This window comes from Octopus sinensis, linkage group LG14 (genome assembly GCF_006345805.1).
Source record: "Octopus sinensis linkage group LG14, ASM634580v1, whole genome shotgun sequence".
NCBI lineage: Eukaryota > Metazoa > Mollusca > Cephalopoda > Octopoda > Octopodidae > Octopus > Octopus sinensis.
This window is the reverse complement of record NC_043010.1, coordinates 15,951,455-15,978,491: the sequence shown is the minus strand read 5'-3', so window position 1 is coordinate 15,978,491 and position 27,037 is coordinate 15,951,455. Positions and strand designations below refer to the sequence as shown.

Sequence of the window (27,037 nt, the reverse complement as noted above, 5' to 3'; positions counted from 1 at the left end):
TGACAACCAATGCTGGTGTGTTTACGTCCCCGTAACTTAGCTGTTCGGCAAAAGATACCAATAGAATAAGTACTAGGCTTACAAAGAATAAGTCCTAGGGTCGATGCGCTTGACTAAAAGCGATGCTCCAGCATGGCCACAGTCAAATGACTGAAACAAGTGAAAGAGTAAAGAGAATATAACAAAAGCTGCAAACATCTGAAACATTTTCAACATTTCTGACATTTTCTAATATGTTCTGCCTTGAAATTGAAGTGTTGTTTTCTTGAAACGTGCAATATACATATATTGCTTTCAAATTCTGGCATAAGGCCAGCAATTTCAGGAGAAGAGTTAAGTTAATTACATCAACCCTAATAGACAACTGGTACTTAATTTATTGATCCCCAAAAGGATGGAAGGCCAAGTCGATCTTGGCAGAATTTGAACTCAGAACGTAAGGACAGAGGAAATGCCACGAAGCATTTTGCCAGGCATGCTAATGATTCCACCAGCTTACCACCTCAAACGTCCGATATATATTAAATGAGTTTTATCTTGGTGCGTGATTTTTGGCCCATCCTCTGTAGATGTATATATATATGTATGTGTGTGAGTGTGTGGGTGTGCATATACATACACACATAATATACCTAAATATACACTCATCTACATATATAACTGGCACTTTGTCGGTTACAACAATGAATTGAAATTAACATGCAAATGGCTGAGCGCTCCACATACACACATATACATAAACATACACACACACATTGTTCATCTGTGATACATTTGTTTCAATCTTAACCTGATCTAGATGAAAATATATTGAGATATATTGTCCAATGCCCTTCTTGCCCACAATCCCTGTTTTCCAAGTTATGGGGTTTATTATTCTTGTGAAATACAGATCCTTGAAATGATTTGTTCAAATGAAATTTCAACAAATATTACCAAATTTTTTCTCAACTCTTTCGTGCAAGGATTCAGAAAGTGAAAACATGTGAGTATTTATGTCGTGTGTGTGTGTGTGTGTGTATGCAAGTGAGTGAACAAATGAAAGGAAGTGACACTCAATACATTTGGTAAGGGTCACTTAAATGCAGGAATGTGAGCCTCCTGCATATCCAAGGCATTAGTCTGCCAGCAGCTTTTGAAGGGAGACACGTACCCAATGTGCCACTCTTGTAGACCAAGCCTGAAATATTGTGACGGTGAATTAATCTTCCTACTAATGCAACCATTACTGAACTTATTTGTACCTATGTGTATATACATATAAACATACATAGATACGGGTAAATATAAATTTGGATAAATATCCTAACATACAAATATGGATGTGCATGTCTTCATATGTGAATATATACATACACATATGCACATCAGATTTGTAATTAATGCCATCACAAATTCTCCTTGTATTTCTTGATTTATTACCATCACTAATTTTTGAAGTGTTTTTTTTTTTAAAGAAAATCCCTTACTTGAAAAACAAGTATGGGTAGGCTATAAAAAAAGCCTACCTTATGTAACTTTCTAGGTAACCCATGCAAACATAGATACCTACATTTATATTACCTATACACATACACACCCACAAAATCCTACCTAAACGAACTATCCATCCAAACCCTTGCTAAGTAAAACTGCAAAGTAGGACTGAAACCAAATCTGCTCGGTTCAAAGTCTCTCTTGACCAGAAATGGCCTGAACTCTTTGCATGAACGCCCTCCCTGTACATAACTCCATGTCCCCCTACATGGCTTTGCATTTGCTTTTTGAGCCAAAAAATTAACTTAACTTAACATGGAAAAACAGATCTTAAACAAATGGCCAAATATACACACACAACACAAACACACTGAATGCATATCTATATATATATATATATATATATATATATATATATATATATATATATATACATACACATACATAGACTCATACACACAGGCTCAGGCTCACACACATACACACTAACATGTTTTGGCTTTACAGGTCAATGTGAAAAAAGTTTTGTTTACAAGTTTGAACAAAAAATATTAAAATGTTAAATATGAAATGGTAAATGATGAGATGCACTGAGGTGTGACATGAAAGTTAGCAAATGTGGTGATGGTGATGGTTGTAGTTGTAGTGGTGGTGGTGGTATTGTCCATTTGTCCCTTTGACACACCCTTGCCTCTCCTCTCACACTGTCAGAAAAATAGAAGTTGTTCTTCAGCCACGTGTTGCATCGTCCTCAACAAAGTTGTGTGCCTCTTCACGTGTGACACAGTCAACATGGCTAACCTGAAATTTTACAGAATGAAATATTAGTGAGAATGGGTGAGAGAGAGATAGAGAGAGAGAGAGAGAGAGAGGAGAGAGAGAGAGAGAGAGGGGGAGAGACAAGCATAGAAAGTGAATAAAAAAAAAGGAAAACATCGTTAAACATCCACAGAATTTGTAGAAGCAGACTGTTTAGGGTTGCATGCTCCACATCTTCTCTTTTGCTTCCAGGCAAAGTGATATTTCCCTAGCACACTTGTTTACATCCAGCACACACACATATATACGACAGGCTTCTTTCAATCTCCATCTACCAAATCCACTCTCAAGGCTTCGGCTACTCTCCACTTACAGAAGACACTTGTCCAAAGCACTGCAAAGTAGGATTGAAACCAAATCCAAATTGTTGGGTAGCAACCTTCTCAACCACACAGCCATGTTTATGCCTGTGTGTGTCTGTGTGTGTGTGATTATAAGAAGATTTAAGTATTGATTTAACTCTTTTAATACCAGCCTGCCTGAGATCACCCTTGCTTCTATGAAAGAAACTTCTTGTTTAAAAGAGATCTGACCTGCCACCAAGGCCTCATCTTAATTTATGTTCCAAACACCAGCTGACAAAGTTATTTTACTAAATTCATTATTTTTCAAAATTAATTAAAACAAAGGTACCATTTTATCGACCCTGAAAAGGTGAAAGCCAAAGTCAACCTCGGAGGAATTTGTACTCAAAATGTAAAGTGAGAAAAAAATGTAACTAAGCATGGAGAACGGACATTAAACGATGATGAACTTCCATTATGCCAGTAATCCAGTTTACTATATATCAGCTGCGCTGATTCTGTCTGTAAGAAAGGAACAAATGCAATATGGCTGTAGTTCATCACACCCAGGTGATGCCAGGGTGCATTGCTAGTTGCATTATAAAGCAAAATCAAAGGAAAAAATTTCTATGGCATCCTAGTGTGGTTAGAGGCCATTGCACTATAGCTTGGGTGAGTGCCTTCTACCAAAGCTTCAGGTTCACCAAAACCATTTCATTACTTTTTGGTAGCTAAACAGCAGCAACCAGCACTAGTGCCACCACCACTGCCATTTAACCCTATCGTTACTATATTTCTGACCAAAATACACCCCCCATGAGTTTCAATTAAATTCTAAAATAATCATGAATTTAGCCTAGTTTCATTGAACAACTGTAACTTTCTTATTTATCAACATATTAATGTGATATTTGGAACATAATTAGAGAAAAGGTTTTTAATCAATTCTATTGCATAACTTTTGTCTCAAAATGACTTTCATTACAGGTAAATCCAGGTAAACTGAGCAAAAGGTAAAAATATTAAAATTTTGTTTAAATATCACCATAGAAAATGAATCATCAGCTAATATTCAATTGATTTGCAACAAAATTTTGATATAGAAGAATTGTGCACATCACTAGATCATCAGTTGAATTTAATGCCCAAATGAACAGGTGTACCATAAAGGTGAAATAAACCAAAATACTGGAATCCACCTAAATCCACCGCAAGTTTGACCGAACTAAAAAAAATCGGTCAAAAAATAATATACGGCCCTGATTATGGTATGGAAGTGATAGATTCCAGACCACATCGTACCCTAGGCCATACTGACTAACATTATTTTCCCCCTATAAAAACTAAATCCACAGCAGTACCCAGTATTTGCTTCACTAATTTTCCAAACTTTGATCCCCCATTTCGTGGCTTTTCCCGGCATATACTGTTTGTTTACATTCTGTGTAACAGTTTGTTTCCGCAGTGATCGCTTCAAACAAGCATACTGAAAAAAATAAAAGTCCAACGGTTTCGCTTCCTAAGAAAGACTATGGATAGACCCCCCCATCTCCTCAGAAAAATTGCTAATAAAAACATTTTTATAAGTTTTTATTTCATTCCAATGTAAAATTGTCTTTGCTGTCACTATCGCCGCTTTCAGTTTCTTCAGAATCGCTGCTTTCGGTTTCAGATACAGAAATATCCCATTCATTCTCGTACACCATGTGCTTTTGTACCTCATTCATTCTTTTTCTTGATATCTCCATATTTTCCATTGAAAAACCTTTAAATTCGGAATCACTGCCTGATAGCATGAAACTCCTATCCATTTTCAAAGTTGAAAAAAAAATCGACACCAATTTTGTGGAAAAAAATCTCCCAAAATTCACTGAGTTCAGATACTATGTCAAATAATGTCAGAGACTATAACTCAGCTATTTACAAAGTGAAATCACGTATTTTCACAAATGTACTAACGTGATTTGTGCTTAAATTCACATTTCAATAACAATGGGTACTCTTGGCCAGCGATGGCTGGGTTGGTCTTATGAACCAAAAAAGTTTTCGGCTGGTTACGGCCAGGTTAGTATCGAAAGGGTTAATGCTTATGTTCCATGCTAACATGGGGTTGAATGGCTTGACAGGATCTGATGGGCCCAAGGACTGCATCATGCTCTACTGTCTGCTTTGGCATGGTTTCTATGTGTGGATGCCCTACCCATAACCAACCACTATACAGCATGGACTGGGTGCTTTTAATGTGACACTGGCACTAGTGAAATTGTCATACAGCTTGCACGACTACAAACCTAAAGAGGATGTTTGGACGAGAGTTTATGCTAGGACATGAAAGGTAGAGAGGGATAAGTTATGAGGGAAAAGAGCCAGAGCAGAACAGGTTTCTTGCTGCGGAGGAGTTGCATGGAGACACACATTAAGTTAAAATACATTCTTATGAAGTCAACTTCGATAGAGTGGGGACAAAATCAATTGAAATGAAGTCAGTGTGAACACAACCATAGGGCTATATCAGGACTCGATATTGCAAGCGCATGAAACAGTTGGTGGTTTTGCAATGGTGAGTGGAGCCCTGCAAGCATTTACATGTATGGCCGTTGCCAGCGCCGCCCCGACTGGCCTCGTGCCAGTGGCACGTAAAAAGCACCATTCGATCGTGGCTGGTGGGACGTAAAAAGCACCATCCGATTGTGGCCGTTTGCCAGCCTCATCTGGCACATAAAAGCACCCACTACACTCATGGAGTGGTTGGCATTAGGATGGAGCTTCCAGCCGTAGAAACACTGCCAGATCAGACTGGGCCTGGTGCAGCCTTCTGGCTTCCCAGACCCCAGTTGAACCGTCCAACCCATGCTAGCATGGAAAGTGGACGCTAAACGATGATGATGATGCAAATCTGAGAAAGAGAAGATATGATGTAATGATTTAGACCCTCAATCAAATGGCACATAGGCTTTCTACCAACTAAAACTTATCAGTTCCACAATAATTGAAATAAAAAAAGAGAAACTGAGAGGGTGGGGTATTGTGCCTTACCTTATTTCGGAACTTAACTCCGTAGAACTTGTCTGAGTGTTCAAGCAATTCAGGTCGGAATGTGGTGGTGATGAACTGGGCATTTGATGATAATTCATGGATCATATCTAAGAAAAGATGCAAGAAAAACTGATTCAAATGCAACTGAAGAAGTGATAAAAAACAAAGTAGAAGTGGATGGATCTAAAAACAGGCTAATGTACAGCAACAGCGCACATTCAAGACAATCACGAGAAAAGGCTAAACGCAAGATTTCAGAATATAAAAAATAATCTCATCTCTTTTTCTCTGCCACCAGTTAACTGCTCTACTAATTAGCCTCAAAAAATGACAACTCAATCTCTTCAATGATCAATTTGCAGGTTATATGACACAAAGGGGATCTTTTCGGTTTGAACAGCAGTTTTTTCTAGCGGTCTCATATGAAATTGTCACCCATAATTATGACCCTAGAATCGATCTATTGCATATCAATCTATTTTAGGGTTAGGGGGAAGGGTATCTTTTTTTTCTTCACAAATTTAAATAAACCCAATCAGTTTCTTAAACGAGGGACATATTCATACGGCACAGAATGTTTTTTACCTCAATAGACATCAGTGATTGGTTGAAATTGCAGAAATTGAAGGGAAAAAAAGAACAAATGTCTTACAAACTATAGAATTTTCTCAATAAAGCCAAGAGAAAAAGATGTTTTATAAACACATTCTACCAGTATACGAAGTTTAAAATTTTTTAGTTACCTAGAAATTATGTTAAAAACTGCCATTCAAACCGAAAAGATCCGAGACAATAGAATATTGCCTCGATTAAGGAGAGAAACAGTATTGCTTACCTGCGACAGCTTTACGATGCTGGGCATCTAAAGCTTGGTCAATTTCATCAAAAAGATAAAAGGGGGCAGGGTCACACTTTTGGATGGCAAAAATCAGTGTGAGGGCCACCAACGATTTCTGGCCCCCTGATAACTGCTGCATATCACGCATTTCAGCTTTGTTGCCCGTAAAAGACACCTGCAAGGAGACAGCAAATAACAAGGCAAGTGAATTAATAATAGAAAAGGTCTTGTCATTTGTGAATGTAGATATGCATGTGTGTGTGTGTTAGGAAGGGTTTCCAGTTGTAGAAACCATGCCAAATCAAATTGGAACCTGGTGCAGCTCTCCAGTTAACCAGTTTTCAATCAAACCATCCAACCCATGCCAGCATGGAAAATGGACATTAACCCTTTAGTGTTTAAAACAGATGTATCCGGCCCGAATATTCTACACATTTTATGCTCAAACTAGCCAGAACATGCATCACACACCTACCCTGCAATGTTATTCTAAAAATAAGCAATTACATCTTTCCTATCTTGAAGCTACAAAATAATACCAGATTAAATTTTTTAAATGTAAATGAATAAAGATTACTTTTGACATATTAGTTTGAACACTAAAGAGTTAAATGATGATGATGATGTGTTTGCTTGTTACAATAGATAAGTGGATAACTTCAAATTTTGATTCTTCTCAGCAAAGTTGAAGGAAGAGATACAATAAATAGAATCAGTACAACTATAACAGAGCTGCTCTTTATTCCACTGTACCATTCCTTGGAAGGATGAAAGCCAGAGTGAGATATTGGAACACAGAAATTATAAGGACATCAAGAAATACAATAAAACAGAATATGAGGAAACTAGCAACGTTCCACATCAGCAAAAACTAATACATATAGTTCAAACAGTGTGCCGGTGGCACGTAAAAAGCACCATCCGATCGTGGCCGATTGTCAGCCTCGTCTGGCACCTGTGCCGGTGGCATGTAAAAAGCACCCACTACACTCACGGAGTGGTTGGCATTAGGAAGGGCATCCAGCCATAGAAACATTGCCAGATCAGACTGGGCCTGGTGCAGCCTTCTGGCTTCCCAGACCCCAGTTGAACCATCCAACCCATACTAGCATGGAAAACAGACGTTAAACAATGATGATGATGATGATGGGCAACTTATGGCCCATGGAACTTTCTGAGTGTCATGTCTAATGAGCAATTCTCATTTTTAGTAGTGCAGTCTACCTGATGATGAACCATCTCTCATGTGGCCTGCTTTTCAAAACATGTGGCCCATAACTGTTTCACACCATGACGAAGACATGTCTAATATTTTGGATGTTTGTCATTCTTTGGAGAGTGACATAAACGACTCAACAACAACATCACCATTACCCCTTTCTTTGCCTCCCATCATCTCTCCTGCTCCTCTGAGCTACATCTTACGAGAATGCCATAGCTCTTCTTTAACACCTTCGCATACTATCAGCTGCCAATGCCCCCAGCCAACTTCGACCCACTCCCACCATGTCCCTCTCACCTCCATCTCTCTCTCTCTTCTCCCATTTCCCCACTTCAACAGCGTCCCCTTATTTTCTGATCTAACTACAACTTCATTATACTGCTGATTGCCAACCTTTCTCAATTATTTTTTTTACTCCTCCCCCCGCCACCATACTGATATTTATCACCAACCACACCCCAACTCCTGTACATCAGTCCCTAATAAATCTCTCCTCTCATCTCTAATCACTTGTCACTCTCCCCTCACACTCCACACTTTGTCATCTGTATTTTTCCTCTTTTACTCACTTTCTTGTATTTCAACCCTAGGTTCTGACACCTGGTCACCAATCACCTCCACCTAATTCTTTCCAGCTACTCCCACCCACCCTTATATAATACCCTTTTACTTGCTTGGAGCACCGCATTTAGTCGAGCAAATCGACCCCAGGACTTATTCTTTGTAAGCCTAGTACTTATTCTATCGGTCTCTTTTGCCAAACCGCTAAGTTACGGGGACGTAAACACACCAGCATCGGTTGTCAAGCAATATTGGGGGACAAAGACAGACACACACACACACACACATATATATACATATATACGACGGGCTGCTTTCAGTTTCCGTCTACCAAATCCACTCACAAGGCTTTGGTCGGCCCGAGGCTATAGTAGAAGACACTTGCCCAAGGTGCCACGCAGTGGGACTGAACCCGGAACCATGTGGTTGGTAAACAAGCTACTTACCACACAGCCACTCCTGCACCTATGTAGAATAGCCATGCAGCTCTTCCATACCAACACCCCTGAGCTGGTTCCTTTGTCACACTTTCAGGCCCCTCGCCATAAAGGGGCATAAAACCACCACTCCCTCTTCTAGTCTCACTCAGCTGAGGGGGATCTCCTTTTCTTTGTCTTGTTGGTATTAGGAAAAGGATCCAGCTGCAGAAACCTTGCCACAGCAGCAGACAGTGGAGCCTGACATGGGTACTCTCACTCATCAGATTCTGTCAAACCACACAACCCATACCAATATAGAAGATGGCCATTAAATGATGATGATGATGATTCCAGTTATTTCTGCAATTCACTTATGTCTTTTGACCATTGTCCACTCTCTATGTCACGCTGGTGAGACCCATATTGGAGTACGGGATTCAAGCCTCTTCTCCTTATCTCCTCAAAGACATACAGCATCTCGAAAGAGTCCAGAAGCCGGCTACCCGCATGGTTCTTGGTCTCAAGCATTTGTCTTATGAAGAAAGGCTGAAGACGCTCGACCTCTATTCTCTAGAAAAACGACGACGCCGTAGTGATCTCATTCTTGCTCACAACATCATAAGCGGAACTCCAGAGCGCCGGCTGCGGGGTCACTCCAAAAAGCTCTATCTGCAACGATTTCGTTTCAATCGAAGGAGAAGGGCTTTCTCCGTCCGGGTTGCGGATCCGTGGAATAAGCTGCCGGACGAGATGGTGAAGATGCCGACGACCGCTCAGTTCAAAGTTTCCCTTGACCACAAGTGGCCTGAACTCTTTACATGAACACCACCCTGTACATAACTCCATGTCCCCCTACATGGCCTTGCTTTTTGCTTTTTGAGCCAAAAATTAACTAACTAACTAACTCTCTCCACCTAACAATCAAACTGTAGATTAGAACCAATTGAAGACTGGAAATAAATACAAGTTTAGTATAAGATGCTTTTCACTTGATTGTTCCCATTCGTTTGCACAAGTTTAGCTCAACCTTCAACTGTATCCTCTCTGTCTCTTCTATTACAATTACAACTCTCTTCCTCTCTCTCTCTCTCACACACACACACATACACACACACAAATTCATTCCCACAAACTGTTGTTGTTAGTTCCTTCTCGAGCCATGCCTGGCTCATAAGGGCCAGTTAGTAACAAGGTGAGATATGCTATGTGTACTGTAAACGAAAAACTGTATTTACCTTGATACCAACACCTGTAAATTGTTCCACCAGAGGTACATCAGCACCAGACTGTTGGCTGTCTTCATTCTGAGATGCACAGAAAATGTAAATAAAAGAAAACACAGAGAAATTGTTTTAGTTTGTAACCAATGTTGTTATTATTATTGCAAATACATGAATTTCAAATATCAAATGTTAAACGTGCCTGAAAAAAAAAACATGGTATTTCCCCCCTGAGAGAAGGCGAATAAGTACCAGGGGTGGGGGAAAGAAGAGAGAACTAACACTCAATCGTTCTAGAACTCCCAGAATAAAAACGTAAACCCCTAAAAGATTTTCCCTCTTCTTCATTGTTAAAAGTAAAGAAGCTAGAAAAGATCGTTTGTATTTCATTGTAATTATCATTGTAAACGACTGAGGCTTTCCTTTCTGTCTCTATCACTTCACTCCTTTTCTCTACGGTTAAGAAAGTGAGGGTGTGCGTGGCTCAGTGGTTAGGGGTATTTGGCCCACAATCGTAAAGTCATGAGTACATTTCCCTGCGGCACGCTGTGTTCTTAAGCAAGGTACTCTACTTCACCTTGCTGCAGTCCACTCAGCTGGCAAAAATAATTTGTAGCTGTAATTCAGAGGGGCCAGCCTTGTCACATTCTGTGTGAGGCTGAATCTCCCAGAGAACTACCTTACGGTATGCATGCCTGTGGAGTACTCAGCCACTTGTGGATTAATTTGACGAGCAAGCTGTTCCATTGATCAGATAAACAGGAACCTTGTCGTCGTAACCGACAGAGTGCTATTTTTTAAAAAGAGTGAAAGAAAAGGAAATGTTCCATATCGTAAGGCAAAAATGTTGTGTGTTTAGTATAAGCAGTGAAAGCTAAGACAAAATAATTGCTATTCCACTGTGTAGTGATTTCGCCCTGGACTTATGCTCATTTTAATAACAGCAGCCTGCGCATCGGTGTTTATCTGGGGGCTTGACCTACAGATCTGTGAGACCCTCAAATGCTGCTGCTAAAACTAGATTAACCCTTTTGTTACCGTATTTATTTTGAGATGGTCAAAATTTCTTTCAATTATTTTAATTATAACAAAGAATTTAGTAAAATAACTTAGTTATCATTCAGCTAGTGTTAGGAACATAAATTGTGGCTAAGGTTTGGTGGAAGATTTTAATGAAAAACTATTTTGAGATGGTCAAAATTTCTTTCAATTATTTTAAATATAACAAAGAATTTAGTAAAATAACTTAGTTATCATTCAGCTAGTGTTAGGAACATAAATTGTGACTAAGGTTTGGTGGAAGATTTTAATGAAAAACTAATGAAAACAAGACATTTATACTACAGAGCCAGAGCCAGTTTGGGCCAGGTTGGTAACGAAAGGGTTAACACCCAGAGTGACACTAAACGACTAAAAAGATTTTCCTGCCCCTACTCTCTTTTCTCTTTTACTTGTTTTAGTCATCTGACTGCGGCCATGCTGGAGCACTGCCTTTAGTTGAGCAAATCGACCCCAGGACTTATTCTTTGTAAGCCCAGTACTTATTCTATATAGGATCTTCTTTCATTTTCTTCCAACAACTTGAAGGTTTATCTTGTTCCGGTCCACTCAGCTGGCCAAAATGAGTCGTAGCTGTAATTCAGAAGGGCCAGCCTTGCCATACTCTGTGTGAGGTTGAATCTCCCTGAGAACATTAATGGCATGCATGTCTGTGGAGTACTCAGCCATTTGCAAGATAATTTTATCCTTGTGTGGTAATGAAAAGTGAAAGTGACATCCAATATTTGCTGTAGTCGTCTTTGATTTAACAATGTGTCAACTTTCTTTCGATCTATGTATCTACTATCTCTCTCTCACTTCCTCTGTCTCCATCCTCTCTCCAGCTTTTAATTTAACAATGTCTGTATGTATCTAGGTATCAACTTTTCTTGCAATGTGATAAACATTTAAAAACACAAAACGAACTCTGTCACCACTCACTGTTTCTCTCATTCTCTCTCACTTCCTCCTCTCTCCTGCTCTGCCACGCACTTCTTCCTTTGAGGTAAGTGTGACACACCACAGGTACAGATATACAAAAACAACAAGTTGGCGTATTAATATTATTAATGCTTTGCGCTTATATTCTTTCATTTGCTCCAATTTCAACTCAAAGTAAGCCACATCATAACTGCAGAGGCAAGTCTCAGTGCTAAGGTAAAAATTAAAGGATCAGGGATTGAATATTAAGATGAAGAAAATAAGAAAGTAAAGTAATTTCTAAAAGAGATAGAAATAAGTTGTAGAGGCGTAGGAGTGGCTGTGTGGTAAGTAGCTTGCTTACCAACCACATGGTTCCGGGTTCCATCCCACTGCGTGGCACTTTGGGCAAGTGTTTTCTACTATAGCCTCGGGCCAACCAAAGCCTTGTGAGTGGATTTGGTAGACGGAAACTGAAAGAAGCCCGTCGTATATATGTATATATATATATATGTGTGTATGTTTGTGTCTGTGTTTGACAACTGATGCTGATGTATTTACTTCCCCGTAACTTAGCGGTTCGGCAAAAGTGACCGATAGAATAAGTACTAGGCTTACAAAGAATAAGTCCTGGGGTGTCGATTTGGTCGACTAAAAAAGGTGGTGCTCCAGCATGTCCGCAGTCAAATGACTGAAACAAGTAAAAGAGTAAGTAATGACAGATTGCAATGCAACAGACTTACTTCATGGTGTTCTTGGTCGCCTTTTCTCATCACCAACACAGCATGCCCTTGAGGCACCAGTTTCTTGAAGATTTCTGTAAAATATTTGGATACCTGAAAACGAAAAATACAAAATTAGAAGAACACCAATTACAAGCTGCACTCTGTAAGAATTGAGTGTCAGACTAGCAACTAAAATAGCAAAAGTTCATATCACTTCACGGATCTTTTCGGTTTGAACGGCAGTTTTTAACATAATTTCTAGGTAACAAAAAAATTTTAAACTTCGTATACTGGTAGAATGTGTTCATAAAACATCTTTTTCTCTTGGCTTTATTGAGAAAATGCTATAGTTTGTAAGATATTTGTTGGTTTTTTCTTCTTCAATTTCTGCAATTTCAACCAATCACTGACGTCTATTGAGGTAAAAAAACATTCTGTGCCGTATGAATATGTTCCTCATTTAAGAAACAGATTGGGTTTATTTACATTTGTGAAGAAAAAAAGATACCCTTCCCCCCACCCCTAACCCTAACTAACCTTAACCCTAAAACAGATTGAAATGCAATTATGGGTGACAATTTCATATGACACCGCTAGAAAAATCTGCCGTTTAAACCGAAAAGATCCCACATTACACATATTGCACTATCTTTTGAGCAAAGGAACTTCAAAGGATCTTTGCTGAGAAAAGATGGGAATGAGGAGTAAAATTTGCAGCTGCTTACAGTACGTTTTGCGGGTGCAGCCCCCCATTCAGACTCCGATACAAAGAATGTAGAGATTTTTGATGTGTCCCATCATGAAGGACTTTAAATAGTGTTGAGGTACATGTGGGGAAGGGGCGGAATTACAACCGTGTTTCGTGGGTCTGCTACCACAATAGCTCCTTTATAGAATCCAGTTAGCTCAAGACATCATCAGGAGGAACCACGTCCGGTTTCGGTCCCTACTCCTCTACCGTATTGACGTGGCGGGGCACCCCGCTTTCGGAGGTGTCTTCAGCTCTGGTGTTGGGTGCATGTCTTCTTCTTCTTTCTTCTGTTTCCTGGCCTCTTCGATGTATCGTCAGCGAGTGTCAGCCGGTGACTGACTGTCTTGCCAAATTTCTCTCTTTAAATATCTGCCGCATAGTCTCCAGCAGGCAGCCCCAGCAAGTTGTCATGTGACACTGTCTCACCTTAACTGACTAGTGAAGGTGCGTAGTTTTAACCCGCGCTTTTTCTAAACGACCGTAATAATGTAGAGAAAATTTATAAGTTTGTAGCTTACTTTTCTGTTTTACACCATTAAAGATGCCATTGGAAATCTATTGAAGCATGTATCTGACTCATACACTGTTCACTTCCCAGACATTTGTACATTAATACATATGCTTTATACGCACTTTTGACAAGTTGTGGTGCACCTGAGCACTGTATACAATAATTTCATTATTGTTATTAAAATACAGCAGAAATGGTTTCTTTTTATCCATTCTAAGTTTTCAAGCGTTGTTCAACTCAAAATAATAAATTATGGAATTGCTTGTTATTCATACAAAGTTCCCACAGTTTACATAACTGATCTGTATCTCCATATGGTGCATAGTTACAACCAAGTAGACAGTCTGTGTGTGTGTGTGTGTGTGTGTGTGTGTGTGTGTGTGTGTGAGAGAGAGAGAGAGAGAGAGCGCGCGCGTCTCAGTCTTCAACACAAAATAACACTTATGAAGAGGACATGAATTCTCAACTCTTGAACCAACACTCCAACATCATCATCATCATCATCATCGTTTAACGTCCGCTTTCCATGCTGGCATGGGTTGGACGATTTGACTGAGTACTGGCGAACCAGATGGCTGCACCAGGCTCCAATCTTGATCTGGCAGAGTTTCTACAGCTGGATGCCCTTCCTAACGCCAACCACTCCGAGAGTGTAGTGGGTGCTTTTATGTGCCACCGGCACGGGGGCCAGTCAGACGGTACTGGCAATGACCTCGCTCGAATCTTTTTACACATGCCAACGGCACAGGTGCCAGTAAGACGATGCTGGTCGACTCATACCTGCCTTCAGATGGACTGAATCATATCATACAAAAGGAATAATGGTATCAGCCAATATGAAAACATCGGAATAGGAGTGAAGGAGCTTTAAGCTGGAATTCTGGTAGACAAAACATTTTAAAATAATAAAAGCTGAGAGCCACTGCAGTGTCTCTTGATCCTTTAGTGTTCAGATTATTCTGTCAAATGTGATGTTTGTTTATTTATATTGTTTTGAATTAATCCTGCATTATCTTGTAGTTTAGAGATTTCAGTGATGTGATTTTTTTAGTTTTAGAATGACATGGTAGGGCTGAGTTGAGAGGCGAGATCTGGTCAGATTCAATATAAAACAGGTTAAATATTTTGGCCGGATATGGCCGGTTTGAATGCTAAAGGGTTAAATGTCACAATGCTCGGTGATGATCTAGGAACACAACTTTCAAGGACACCAAAAATCCAAAGAAGATATATCAGGAGTGGTTGATAATCTGTTATGAATGAGAGAGACAGACAGACCAACATACAGAGGCAGGCAAAGAGAATATAGGTGAAACAAAACAAAAACCAACCTGTTTGAAAGTAAGTTGGATGGCCTCATACTTGCGGTGATCCAAAGCATTCATCAAATCAAGGATTGACTGCAATAAACAAGCAAGCGAAATTGTGAATTCATTGTGGAATTCTGTGCGAGATACACTTATATAACACCCAATGGAAAACAAAATCATCTGAAGACACTCTTATCTAAATGCAACCACCTACAGTACACAATTACAACTTATATACACAGAACATTTATTTGTATACAAAAACATATTATTAACACACACACACATACACCAGTGCACTACATCAGTCAAAGAGTGATATACATTCTCCCCACAAATACAGCACATTAGTACTCGTTTACTTGTTTCAGTCATTTTGACTGTGGCCATGCTGGAGCACTGCCTTTTAGTCGAGCAAATCGACCCCGGGACTTATTCGTTGTAAGCCCAGTGCTTATTCTATCGGTCTCTTTTGCCGAACCGCTAAGTGATGGGGACGTAAACACACCAGCATCGGTTGTCAAGCAATGCTAGAGGGACAAACACAGACACAAACATATACACACAAATACATATATATATATACAACAGGCTTCTTTCAGTTTCCGTCTACCAAATCCACTCACAAGGCATTGGTCGGCCCGGGGCTATAGCAGAAGACACTTGCCCAAGATGCCACGCAGTGGGACTGAACCCGGAACCATGTGGTTGGTTAGCAAGCTACTTACCACACAGCCACTCCTGCGCCTAGCAAACCAATTCTTTAAAAGTTCTTACCATTACCAAAGCATTAGAGAAAAGCCTACCTTGTGTGCACTATCTAGTTCATCTTTCCTCTTCATTAGTTTCTCTTTTTGGTCAGAGAAGTTGATAAACTGGTCCAAGGCTTTTTTATTGACATGACTGTATTTCTTTAGTTCCTGGTTACATTGTTCCAACTTTTTAAACAACTGCAATGAGAGAAAAAAGGCAAAAAGTAGTAAATGTAAACAAGTTACCAATATTCTTGGTATTTGTTGACCTGGGAAAACCTTTGACAGAATCCCTCACTCGGTATTATAGTGAAGAAGCTAGGGATTGATGAATTACTTGTAAAAGCTGTACAAGCTATGTACATGGCTGCTGCCAGTAAGGTAGTCTTTTTATTTTTTTAAATCTGTGTTAATATTTTTTCACCTGTTACTTTTCCTGCACCTCCATAAGGGGTAACTATCTTGTACTTCTTGTGAACACTATTCACAGAATATGGAACTAGTTTTTAAACATGTCTCTGTGTCCAAAACAGAAAAACAACTATTTCATATATTGGCAGAAGGCTTTGTAGCAGAAAAGAAACAGTTCTTATCTAGAAAGAGATCCATCTTGCATTTGTCTAACATTATTGAATTCAGACATAATGAATCTCATAGAGTTCAAGAAGAATATAAGGTGTTGGACTACTGAACACATGGTCATAAGTTCAAGCTTTACTAAAGCTATTGGGATCCTGAACAATACACATAATTCTGTTTATTCTACCCTTCCTGGCTGAACATGTTTCAATCTTACTTCTTAAATTATTGAAAAACAACACCTCCAACAAATAAACAATCTCTTCTGTATATAGAAAAACTAGTTTTAAAAAATCAGGACTGAAAAAAAAACCCCTTTCTTCTCTTGCATTTGTCTCCCATTTTCCTTGTGTATTTTTCTTTTATTCTGAACCCTTCAGCTGTTGACCATATTTGGATCTTAGCAATGATTTCAACTTAATGTCCATCCACCATCAATTACAGATGTCCTCTATGATTTGGAATCATAGAAGTGGTCCGTAGTAAAAAGCCCAAGTAGCCCACACTAATTGAGTAAGTATGGAGGAGATCTATCTATCTGCTCAGTCGAAGTCGACTCTCGGTCACTCGTTGGATCAGTGTCCTCCAGTCAGTTCTATCCTGGGCCGCTTCCTTCAGATTGGCCACGTCCATTCCGGTATCACACTTGATGGTGTCAAGCCAGCAGGTTCTTGGTCGGCCTATTCCTCTCTTGCCACTGACCATTCCCAGCATGATGTCCTTCTCCAGGGATTTTCTCCGCATAATATGACCGAAATATGCCAATCTATGCTTGGTGATCCTAGCTTCAAGCGACATTTACGGCCTTATCTGCTTAAGAACTTCTCCATTGGTGAGCTTCGCTGTCCATGGAATCCATAAAAGTCTTCTCCAACACCAAAGCTTGAATGCATTAATTCTCTTCTGGTCAGCTTTCTTTAGTGTCCAGGTCTCGCACCCATATGTTGCTATTGGAAAGACAATTGCATTCACCAATCTGCATTGAGGACAAATTAGAAAGTCGGAAAGAGTTACTCACCTGTTTTAAACTAAGATCTTGATATTTATCGAAGGCATCACTGGGGAGGGAGCCCAACTCCCGGATTTTCCTCATACACTCGTCTTTCTGTGATAAGAAATAGTGATTCGTTAATTAGCTTGCACAAAAAATAAATTAGAGCCTAAATGAAATAGCATAATTGTGTTTGTTTTACTCATGTGGGACATTTATATATAAGGCAGGTGGAAGTCGTAAGTAACACAAAAGTGAAAGCTGTAAGGTTTTTTTGTAGAACTGAAGAATTTGAGTGGATTTTGAGAGCTGTTTGCAGATTGTGAAGAGACTCAACTGTTAAGAGAAATGGGGATATATACAGAATAGATATAAGAGATAAATCCATGCCAGCATAGAAAACAAATGTTAAATAATAATAATAATAATAATAAATAATAATAACAATAAGAAGAGGAAGAAGAAGAAGAAGAAGAAGAAGAAGTGGAAGAAGAAGAAGAAGAAGAAGAAGAGGAAGAAGAAGAGGAAGAAGAAGAGGAAGAAGAAGAGGAAGAAGAAGAAGAGGAAGAAGAAGAGGAAGAGGAGGAGGAGGTTGAGGAGAAGAAGAAGAAGAAGAAGAAGGGTGATGATGATGATGGCAACAGCGATGACAATGAGAGATTGTGAAGAGACTTAATAAAGACACAAAGATTATGTAAAATATTTGTTAATGGTTCTCAAACAATGTCTGTCTGAATTTTTAAAAATATAATTTAAGATTTTAGAAAATCCAAACTTAGTGTCTTGAAAATGGTGTTAAGCATAGATTATTTTAAAAAGCAATATTTTCCATATTTCTTTGTAATTTTTAATTTTATAATATAGTTTTCTCGAACTAGCTTTGTGAAGTGCTCCAGTAAATTTTTACTTAATTTCCAGTGCACCATAAGTCAAAAAAGATAGAAAATATATGGAAATACAGATCTTATGACAAAAGACAAAGAGTTTGTGAAGAAAACTACCTCCTTGTAAAGAAAAAAGTATAACATCAAAAAATAGGGAGCAGACCATGAGTGGCGCAGGAGTGGCTGTGTGGTAAGTAGCTTGCTTACCAACCACATGGTTCCGGGTTCAGTCCCATTGCGTGGCACATTGGGCAAGTGTCTTCTACTATAGCCCTCGGGCTGACCAAAGCCTTGTGAGTGGATTTGGTAGATGGAAACTGAAAGAAGCCCGTCGTATATATGTATATATATATATGCGTGTATGTTTGTGTCTGTGTTTGTCCCCCTAGCATTGCTTGACAACCGATGCTGGTGTGTTTATGTCCCCGTCACTTAGCGGTTCGGCCAAAGAGACCGATAGAATAAGTACTGGGCTTACAAAGAATAAGTCCCGGGGTCGAGTTGCTCGTTTAAAGGCGGTGCACCAGCATGGCCGCAGTCAAATGACTGAAACAAGTAAAAAGAGAGGAAAAGCATACTCAAACATTGGGAGAAAAAGAGCATATGTAAGGAAATTTAGGTTTCCATAGAGATGTAGAACTTCGAAGTAAAATCAAAAGAAGAGAACTCTCATGAAACATGCAACTTTCGAATTGCAGAGGAGAGACTTAAGTGGTATGTGAAGATATGTTGAAGTTTGGGATAAGCTTTGGAAGCTGTGTAAAGAAAAGGCACAACAAAAATAAAAGAGAAACATGTAGAGAAATTGGATCTTTTCGGTTTGAACGGCAGTTTTTTCTGGCGGTGTCATATGAAATTGTCACCCATAATTATGACCCTAGTATCGATCTATTGCATTTCAATCTATTTTAGGGTTAGGGTTAGTTAGGGTTAAGGGTGGGGGCAAGGGTATCTTTTTTTTTCTTTACAAATGTAAATAAACCCAATCTGTTTCTTAAACGAGGGACATATTCATACAGCACAGAATATTTTCACCTCAATAGACGTCATTGATAGGTTGAAATTACAGAAACTGAAGAAAAAAAACAACAAATATCTTACAAACTATAGAATTTTCTCAATAAAGCCAAGAGAAAAAGATGTTTTATAAACACATTCTACCAGTATATGAAGTTTAAAATTTTTTAGTTACCTAGAAATTATGTTAAAAACTGCCGCTCAAACCGAAAAGACCTTGAGAAATTAGATGAATAGCTTATAAAAACAAATGTGCTGAGCATAGAAAAACATGCAGTGTTTAGGAGAAATGTAAACCAGTATGAATTGGGGGAGATGATGAGATGGAAACCAAAAATAAAGAATATGTGAAGAGAGACAGTGTTGCCTCATTAGCCAGGGAGATAGAACGCAATAGCAGCCCACCTTTTTCAGCAATAAACTCTGTTTGTTGGTCATCTTTTCCAACTCTTTTGCATCTTCATTGATTTTTTCTTGTTGTTCTCGTTCCTGGCCCTGAAACATCAAATTGGAGACACAACTATAACAGAAACATACAACACTATTACTGTTTACTTGGTATGGAAAACTTTAACCCTTTTGTTACTGTATTTATTTTGAGATGCTCTGTGTTTCTTTCAATTACTCTAAATACAACAAAGAATTTAGTAACATAACTTAGTTATCATTCAGCTAGTGTTAGGAACATAAATTGTAATTAAGGTTTGGTGGAAGATTTTAATTCAAAACTTATGAAAACAAGACATTTGTACTACAGAGTCAGAGCTGGTTTTAGCCAGGTTGGTAACGAAAGGGTTAAGAATTGTTTCTCTATTATATATATTTTAACCCTTTTGTTACTGTATTTATTTTGAGATGCTCTGTGTTTCTTTCAATTACTTTAAATATTACAAAGAATTTAGTAAAATAACTTAGTTATCATTAAGCTAGAGTTAGGAACATAAATTGTGATTAAAGTTTGGTGGAAGATTTTAATTCAAAAATTATGAAAACAAGACATTTGTACTACAGAGCCAGAGCCGGTTTCAGCCATATCCGGCCAAAAGTATTCTGCCTGCTTTATATTCAAACTGGCCAGATCTGGTCTCTCACACCAGCCCTACAAAATCGTTTTAAAAATTAACAGCTACCTCATCAGAATCTCATAGTTACAAGATAATGCATGATTAGTTCAAAACAATGTGGATAAAAAAGCATTAATTTTGGCAGAATAATGCAAACACTAAAGGGTTAAATGATTTATTTGCTGCACACTACCTCCTTCATCTCACACATTCCTTATTCGGAGCTACTACCCTCTCAGATGGATGGCAGGGTAACGTCTCATCTGTTCTGTTTTTGGCATGATCTTTTTTTACAGCTGTGTTCCCTTCCTAACACCAAACACCAGCTCTAGATAGGTTGTTGTGTCTTCAACAAAACTAAAGACTCCTCTAAACCCTATGTTTCTGCTCACACATTATAATATACACACATGTGCACCCAAAATCTTGTCTCGACCATCTCTCCTATGTACTGTACCTATTCTATACCCTTTCATCTCCTCATCATCTCTTCTAATCACACCAAGCCATCTGTAATTGGTAAGAAAGCATTCAACCTATGCATATGAATTCTTCACACTCTCTATACCTATCACATACTCTTCCATCTCCATAGCATCTCTTCTATTCACTGCTTCATATTACCCTACCTCTGGATTCTGGATCCCAGTGCCGGTGGCATGTAAGAGAACCATCTGAATGTGGCCGTTGCCAGAGCCACCCCGACTGGCCTCCGTGCCGGTGGCACGTAAAAAGCACCATCTGATCATAGCCGTTTGCCAGCCCCGTCTGGCATGTAAAAAGCACCCACTACACTCATGGAGTGGTTGGCGTTAGGAAGGGCATCCAGCCGTAGAAACACTGCCAGATCAAACTGGGCCTGGTGCAGCCTTCTGGCTTCCCAGACCCCAGTTGAACAGTCCAACCCATGCTAGCATGGAAAGCGGACGTTAAACGATGATGATGATCACCTCTGCCATTTATATGCCAGTACTCCACATTCCTCAGTCCTTCCAAATCATGATGTTTGAATAGGAAGGGAGAGAAACTGCACTCTTCAACTTGCATCCCACCCTTCCTCCAGTCTTCTGTCACCACACTCTCTTCTATTCACCTTCTAGATACGTTACTTAGAGAACATGCTTCAGAACATTCTCCTTCTCCCATTACTCTCTCCACAAACACCTTCTCACATCAATAAATCCATTTCTCCCCATCTATTTGTAACTTCTACCATTACTCACTCCCCTTTCAGTCAGATGCAAGGGAACTTCACTTGTGCTAGTAACATGAAAAATGCACCCACACTCTAAAATGGTTGGTGAACTGAATAGAGAGCACACAGGGTTCGAGGAAACTGTATTTTTTGCTGAAGGCAAAACATCTATATTACAGGTGATCACGTGACCGACCAGACTATCAGATGTTGTTACACATCGCTGGTCACAATGCGTTCGCATTGTTTTAGCCTTGGAACGACGCCACCCCGCTGGCTAAGCAAGCAGGCCAACAGAAGAAAAAGTAAGAGAAAGTTGCGGCGAAAGAGAACAGCGGGGTTCGCCACCAACCCTTGCAAGAGCCTTGTGGAGCTTTAGGTGTTTTTGCTCAATAAACACTCACAACGCCCGGTCTGGGAATCGAAACCGCGATCCTACGACCGTGAGTCCGCTGCCCTAACCACTGGACCATTGCGCCTCCACATATTGCAGGTACCATAAAAAACTGTTTTGTAAAGTGGTTGGTGCAAGGAAGAGTCTCCAGCCTTAGAAACCAAGCCAAAACTGAAACATTGGAACAGGATGTGGTCCTCCAGCTTGTCACACCATTCTAACTGAAGCCAGCATGGAAAGCAGGCATAAAATTATCATGTTTGTACACAGGAGTGGCTGTGTGGTAAGTAGCTTGCTAACCAACCACATGGTTCCGGGTTCAGTCCCACTGCGTGGCATCTTGGGCAAGTGTCTTCTGCTATAGCTCCGGATTGACCAATGCCTTGTGAGTGGATTTGGTAGACGGAAACTGAAAGAAGCCTGTCGTATATATATATATATATATATATGTGTGTGTGTGTGTGTGTGTGTGTGTGTGTGGTGTGTGTGTGTGTGTATGTTTGTGTGTCTGTGTTTGTTCCCTTAGCATTGCTTGACAACCGATGCTGGTGTGTTTACGTCCCTGTCACTTAGCGGTTCGGCAAAAGAGACCGATAGAATAAGTACTGGGCTTACAAAGAATAAGTCCCGGGGTCGATATGCTCGACTAAAGGCGGTGCTCCAGCATGGCCGCAGTCAAATGACTAAAAGAATAAAGAATACAGTAAATAAGACATATGTATTCCACAGTGGGGCAGGGGCAGGGGCGGGGGTGAAAAAGCTTTCCATATTAGGAAGAAAATAATAGTACCCTATGGTATTTATTCTGAGTTCCCAAAACAATCCCATGTCATGGTTACTGTGAAAAAAGCAGTGAAGCTGTTAACTAGCTCATTAGAAACCTATGACCAACACTGCTATTCTTCACAAAATACATAAATGTAAATACAAGACCTGATATATAAAATAACCTGAAAATTTACTCCCAGTCATGGAAACAGTGCATAGACTATGTAGCAGAAACATCACAATTACTACTCTATCTTATTTTACTACAATACATTATACGACTAATTTTATGGAGTTCACCAGGATAAAATGTAAAGTGAAGTCTGAGAGAAGAAATTAAATACATGTACAAGAAACCGGAATCAAAATCGAAATTGCTCAAAAGTCAATGGAAATTGTAGTTGTGATACCAGTGCTGGTGGCACGTAAAAGAACCATCCGAATGTGGCCGTTACCAGCGCCACCCCGACTGGCCTCCGTGCTGGTGGCACGTAAAAAGCACTAACCGATCGTGGCCGTTGCTATTCTCGCACGTAAAAGGCATCCACTACACTCATGGAGTGGTTGGCGTTGGCGTTGGGAAGGACATCCAGCCGTAAAAACACTGCCAGATCAGACTGGAGCCTGGTGCAGAATCTTGGCTTCCCAGATCCCAGTCGAACCGACCAACCCATGCTAGCATGGAAAGCGGACGTTAAACGATGATGATGATGACGAAGAGTATTTTAAGTTTTTGCACTGCACACCTTCTTCCAATTGAAAACATCATCATTGCTTTCATTACAAACACAACTCAATGACCAATACCATCATCCTCAGACACAGAATCAATTACCTTCCAGTATTCCAGTTTGTTCTGCAATTCTTTTTGTTCTTTGTTCATCTTCTCCAATTGGTCATCAAGCTCTGTAATTAGACATCTCTGATTTATGAGCAACAGGGAAGAAGAGGAAAAGAAACCCTCATACCTTAAAACCAAGTCTATTACTCCTAGTTCACCTTCATACACATTCTGTTTGTTTGTTTTTTTGTTATTTTATTGAACATTTATTGTTTAGCTCTGTATAAGAATATTTACCTTCCACTTCAACTAATTAGAGTTAGACGAAATACAGTTCAATTTTGAGCCAGGGAAAAGTATAGCGGATGCTTTCTTCCTAGTGAGAGAAATGGAAGAGAGACACCTAGCTAAAAGGTGTGTGGAGGCACATGGCCTAGTGGTTAGAGCAGCGGACTCACGGTCGAGGGATCGCGGGTTCGAATCTCAGACCGGACGATGTGTGTGTTTATGAGCAAAACATCTAAGCTCCATGTGGTTCCAGCAGAAGGTAATGGCGAAACTTCTGCTGACTCTTTCGCCACAACTTTCTCTCACTCTTTCCTCTTGCATCTTGCAGCTCACCTGCAATGGACCGGCATCCCGCCTAGGTGGGGAACCTATTCGCCATGAAACCGGCCCTTATGAGCCAGGCATGGCTCGAGAAGGAAGGAACAAACAACCTAGCTAAAAGTCACAGTGATCAGTCTGGAGAAAGCCTTTGACAGAGTTCCTAGCTTTCTGTGAGAGTCAAATAAAAGCCATGTACAGTAATGCAATCAGTAAGATGAGAGCAATGGGTACAGTGATGAGTTTAGTGCACAGATAGGAATTCATCAGGGCTTAATTCTTTGTCTCCTATTCATCATAGTTCTCCAAGCCATAACCGACAAATTTAAGAACTTTATGTTGATTACTTTGTTATTAAGAGATTGACCTGTGATAAAATTAGAAAAGAAATTCCAGATGTGGAAGCAAAAATCTGGAATTAAAGGTTTTAAAGTAAACTTAAGACCAAAGTTTTTGTAAATAGGAAACCAGTTCGTGACTGTTTCCATCAAAGAAATGACCTTCTTTGATATGTTCAAAAAGAATAGGCAGAAATTCCATAATTTGTACCCATGCAAACTATGGAAGCACAAGAGGTGCAGTGATATCATAGGCACGTTAACAGAAAAAGTAAACTTTGTCATAGATGCTTTGGTGTAATAAACACTAATAGTACATAGGAAATAGATTTTCTCAAATACCCCGTTACCAACGTCGCCTTACTAGCACCTGTGCCGATGGCATGTGTAAAAAGATTCGAGCGAGGTCATTGCCAGTACCGCCTGACTGGCACTTGTGCCCATGCTAGTAGGGTGCCAAGAGCACCATCTAAGCATGATTGTTGCCAGAGCGGCTTGCTGGCTTCCGTGTCGGTGGCACATAAAAGGCACCATTTGAGCGTGATCGTTACCAGTGTCGCCTTACTGGCACCTGTGCCGATGGCATGTGTAAAAAGATTCGAGCGAGGTCATTGCCAGTACTGCCTGACTGGCCACCCCATGCCGGTGACATGTAAAAAGCACCCACTACACTCTCGTTAGGAAGGGCATCCAGCTGTAGAAACTCTGCCAGATCAAGATTGGAGCCTGGTGCAGCCATCTGGTTCGCCAGCCCTCAGTCAAAATCATCCAACTCATGCTAGCATGGAAAGCAGACGTTAAACGATGATGACGAGGCTCCCGTAGATAGTTTGTTATCAGGGTGATCTAATTAACAGTGGAAGAGGACATTCTGAAAGTATAGTTGCTAGAATAAGAATAGAACTGAGGAAAGTTGAGAAAGTTATTGTGTTGGCAACAAATGATGTCTCTCTCTCTCTCAATATGAAAGGTAGAGTGTATGGTGCTTGACTTGTGAACATACACATAAAGCTTTCTTCCTTTTTATGGCAAACTCACTCAGTCAAAGGGGATATTGCAAGCTACACAACAATCATCCTAGCACCAGTGCCATGAAAAAGCACTCTGTACATGGTGTAAAGCAGTTGATTTTAGGAAGGATACCAACCATAGAGCTAAGCCAAAACAGACAGTGAAGCAAAATGCAGTCCTCAGACACGTCAGATCATCCAACCCATGCCAGTGTAGAAGATGGACACTAAAAGATGATGATGATGATGATGATTATCAATTTAGAGATTTGTCAAGTAAAGGATCAAGATTCCACTGCAGTTGGGTCAATTTTGGTGTAATCAGAACCTCACACATGTCCATTTGTATAATAGGAGTGGCTGTGTAGTAAGTAGCTTGCTTACCAACCACATGGTTCTGGGTTCAGTCCCACTGCATGGCACCTTGGGCAAGTGTCTTCTACTATAGCCTTGGACTGATCAAAGCCTTGTGAGTGGATTTGGTAGACGGAAACTGAAAAGAAGCCCGTCGTATATATATGTGTGTGTGTTTGTGTGTCTGTCATTGTCCCCCCAACATCGTTTGACAACCGATGCTGGTGTGTTTACGTCCCCGTAACTTAGCGGTTCGGCTAAAGAGCCCGATAGAATAAGTACTAGGCTTCTAAAGAATAAGTACTGGGGGTCGATTTGCTCAACTAAAGGCGGTGCTCCAGCATGGCCGCAGTCAAATGACTGAAACAAGTAAAAGAGTAAAAGAGAGCATCTCAAATGCATCTTTCTGTGGGGGGACACTCAGTCTAAACGTGCATTTTCTTATCGTGAACAAACAGGGTATTTTTTTTACATGGTTGTTCAACTTGCTCAAGTTATACAGAAATAAAGGAAAATGTGAATGAAAAAAACAACAAAAGGATACAAGACAGACAATCCAGAAGAGAAAGCAATAAGGAAACCCTTCTAACGACTGACCTTTTCCACTCTTTCGGTTGGATGTAACACGAGAGTCAACTCCATGCTGATCTGAGTTCAAAGACTCCAGTTTCTCCCGCCGATCATTATTTGACTGTTCTTGCATCTCATGCAGAAGACGTTCTCGCTTCTTCTTTAAATTATTGTTTAGCAGATGGTCTTGCCGATTTTTCTCTCCTTCCAACTGAAAATAAATTGTTTGATATTCTTCTTATTGTTATTACTGTTGTCCAGAAATGGTAGAAGGTGATACAAATGTCAAACTAGATACTTTGCTGTTCCAAATTTCGGATCTTTTCTGTTTGAACAGCAGTCTTTTTCTAGCGGTGTCATATGAAATTGTCCCCCATAATTATGACCCTAGTATCGATCTATTGCATTTCAATCTGTTTTAGGGTTAGGGGTGGGGCGAAGGGTATCTTTTTTTCTTCACAAATGTAAATAAACCCAATCTGTTTCTTAAACGAGGGACATATTCATACGGCACAGAATGCTTTTTACCTCAATACACGTCAGTGATTGGTTGAAATTGCAGAAATTGAAGAAAAAAAACAACAAATATCTTACAAACTATGG

General features: G+C 39.8%; 1 protein-coding gene and 1 long non-coding RNA gene across 3 annotated transcripts in view; both read right to left on the bottom strand.

The window, feature by feature from the left end:
- Window positions 1-857: 857 nt before the first annotated feature.
- On the bottom strand, window positions 858-1,828 carry LOC118765895. The gene is made up of 2 exons (XR_005001809.1): window positions 1,787-1,828; window positions 858-1,621 (listed from the first exon to the last, which is right to left on the bottom strand). It is a non-coding gene; the product is annotated as an uncharacterized LOC118765895 (long non-coding RNA).
- Window positions 1,829-1,885: 57 nt separating this feature from the next.
- LOC115219092 (structural maintenance of chromosomes protein 3) overlaps window positions 1,886-27,037 on the bottom strand; it is a 71,783-nt gene continuing 46,631 nt past the window's right edge. For both annotated transcript variants that reach the window (XM_029789164.2, XM_029789165.2), the window contains 11 exons: window positions 26,462-26,645; window positions 23,611-23,681; window positions 19,760-19,849; window positions 17,481-17,567; window positions 15,938-16,081; window positions 15,153-15,221; window positions 12,578-12,670; window positions 9,891-9,959; window positions 6,451-6,628; window positions 5,616-5,722; window positions 1,886-2,277 (listed from right to left, as the gene is read on the bottom strand). In XM_029789164.2, the coding sequence (XP_029645024.1) occupies window positions 2,206-2,277; window positions 5,616-5,722; window positions 6,451-6,628; window positions 9,891-9,959; window positions 12,578-12,670; window positions 15,153-15,221; window positions 15,938-16,081; window positions 17,481-17,567; window positions 19,760-19,849; window positions 23,611-23,681; window positions 26,462-26,645 (1,164 nt within the window). In that variant the 3' untranslated portion in view covers window positions 1,886-2,205. The remainder of the gene's footprint in view (window positions 2,278-5,615; window positions 5,723-6,450; window positions 6,629-9,890; window positions 9,960-12,577; window positions 12,671-15,152; window positions 15,222-15,937; window positions 16,082-17,480; window positions 17,568-19,759; window positions 19,850-23,610; window positions 23,682-26,461; window positions 26,646-27,037) is intronic.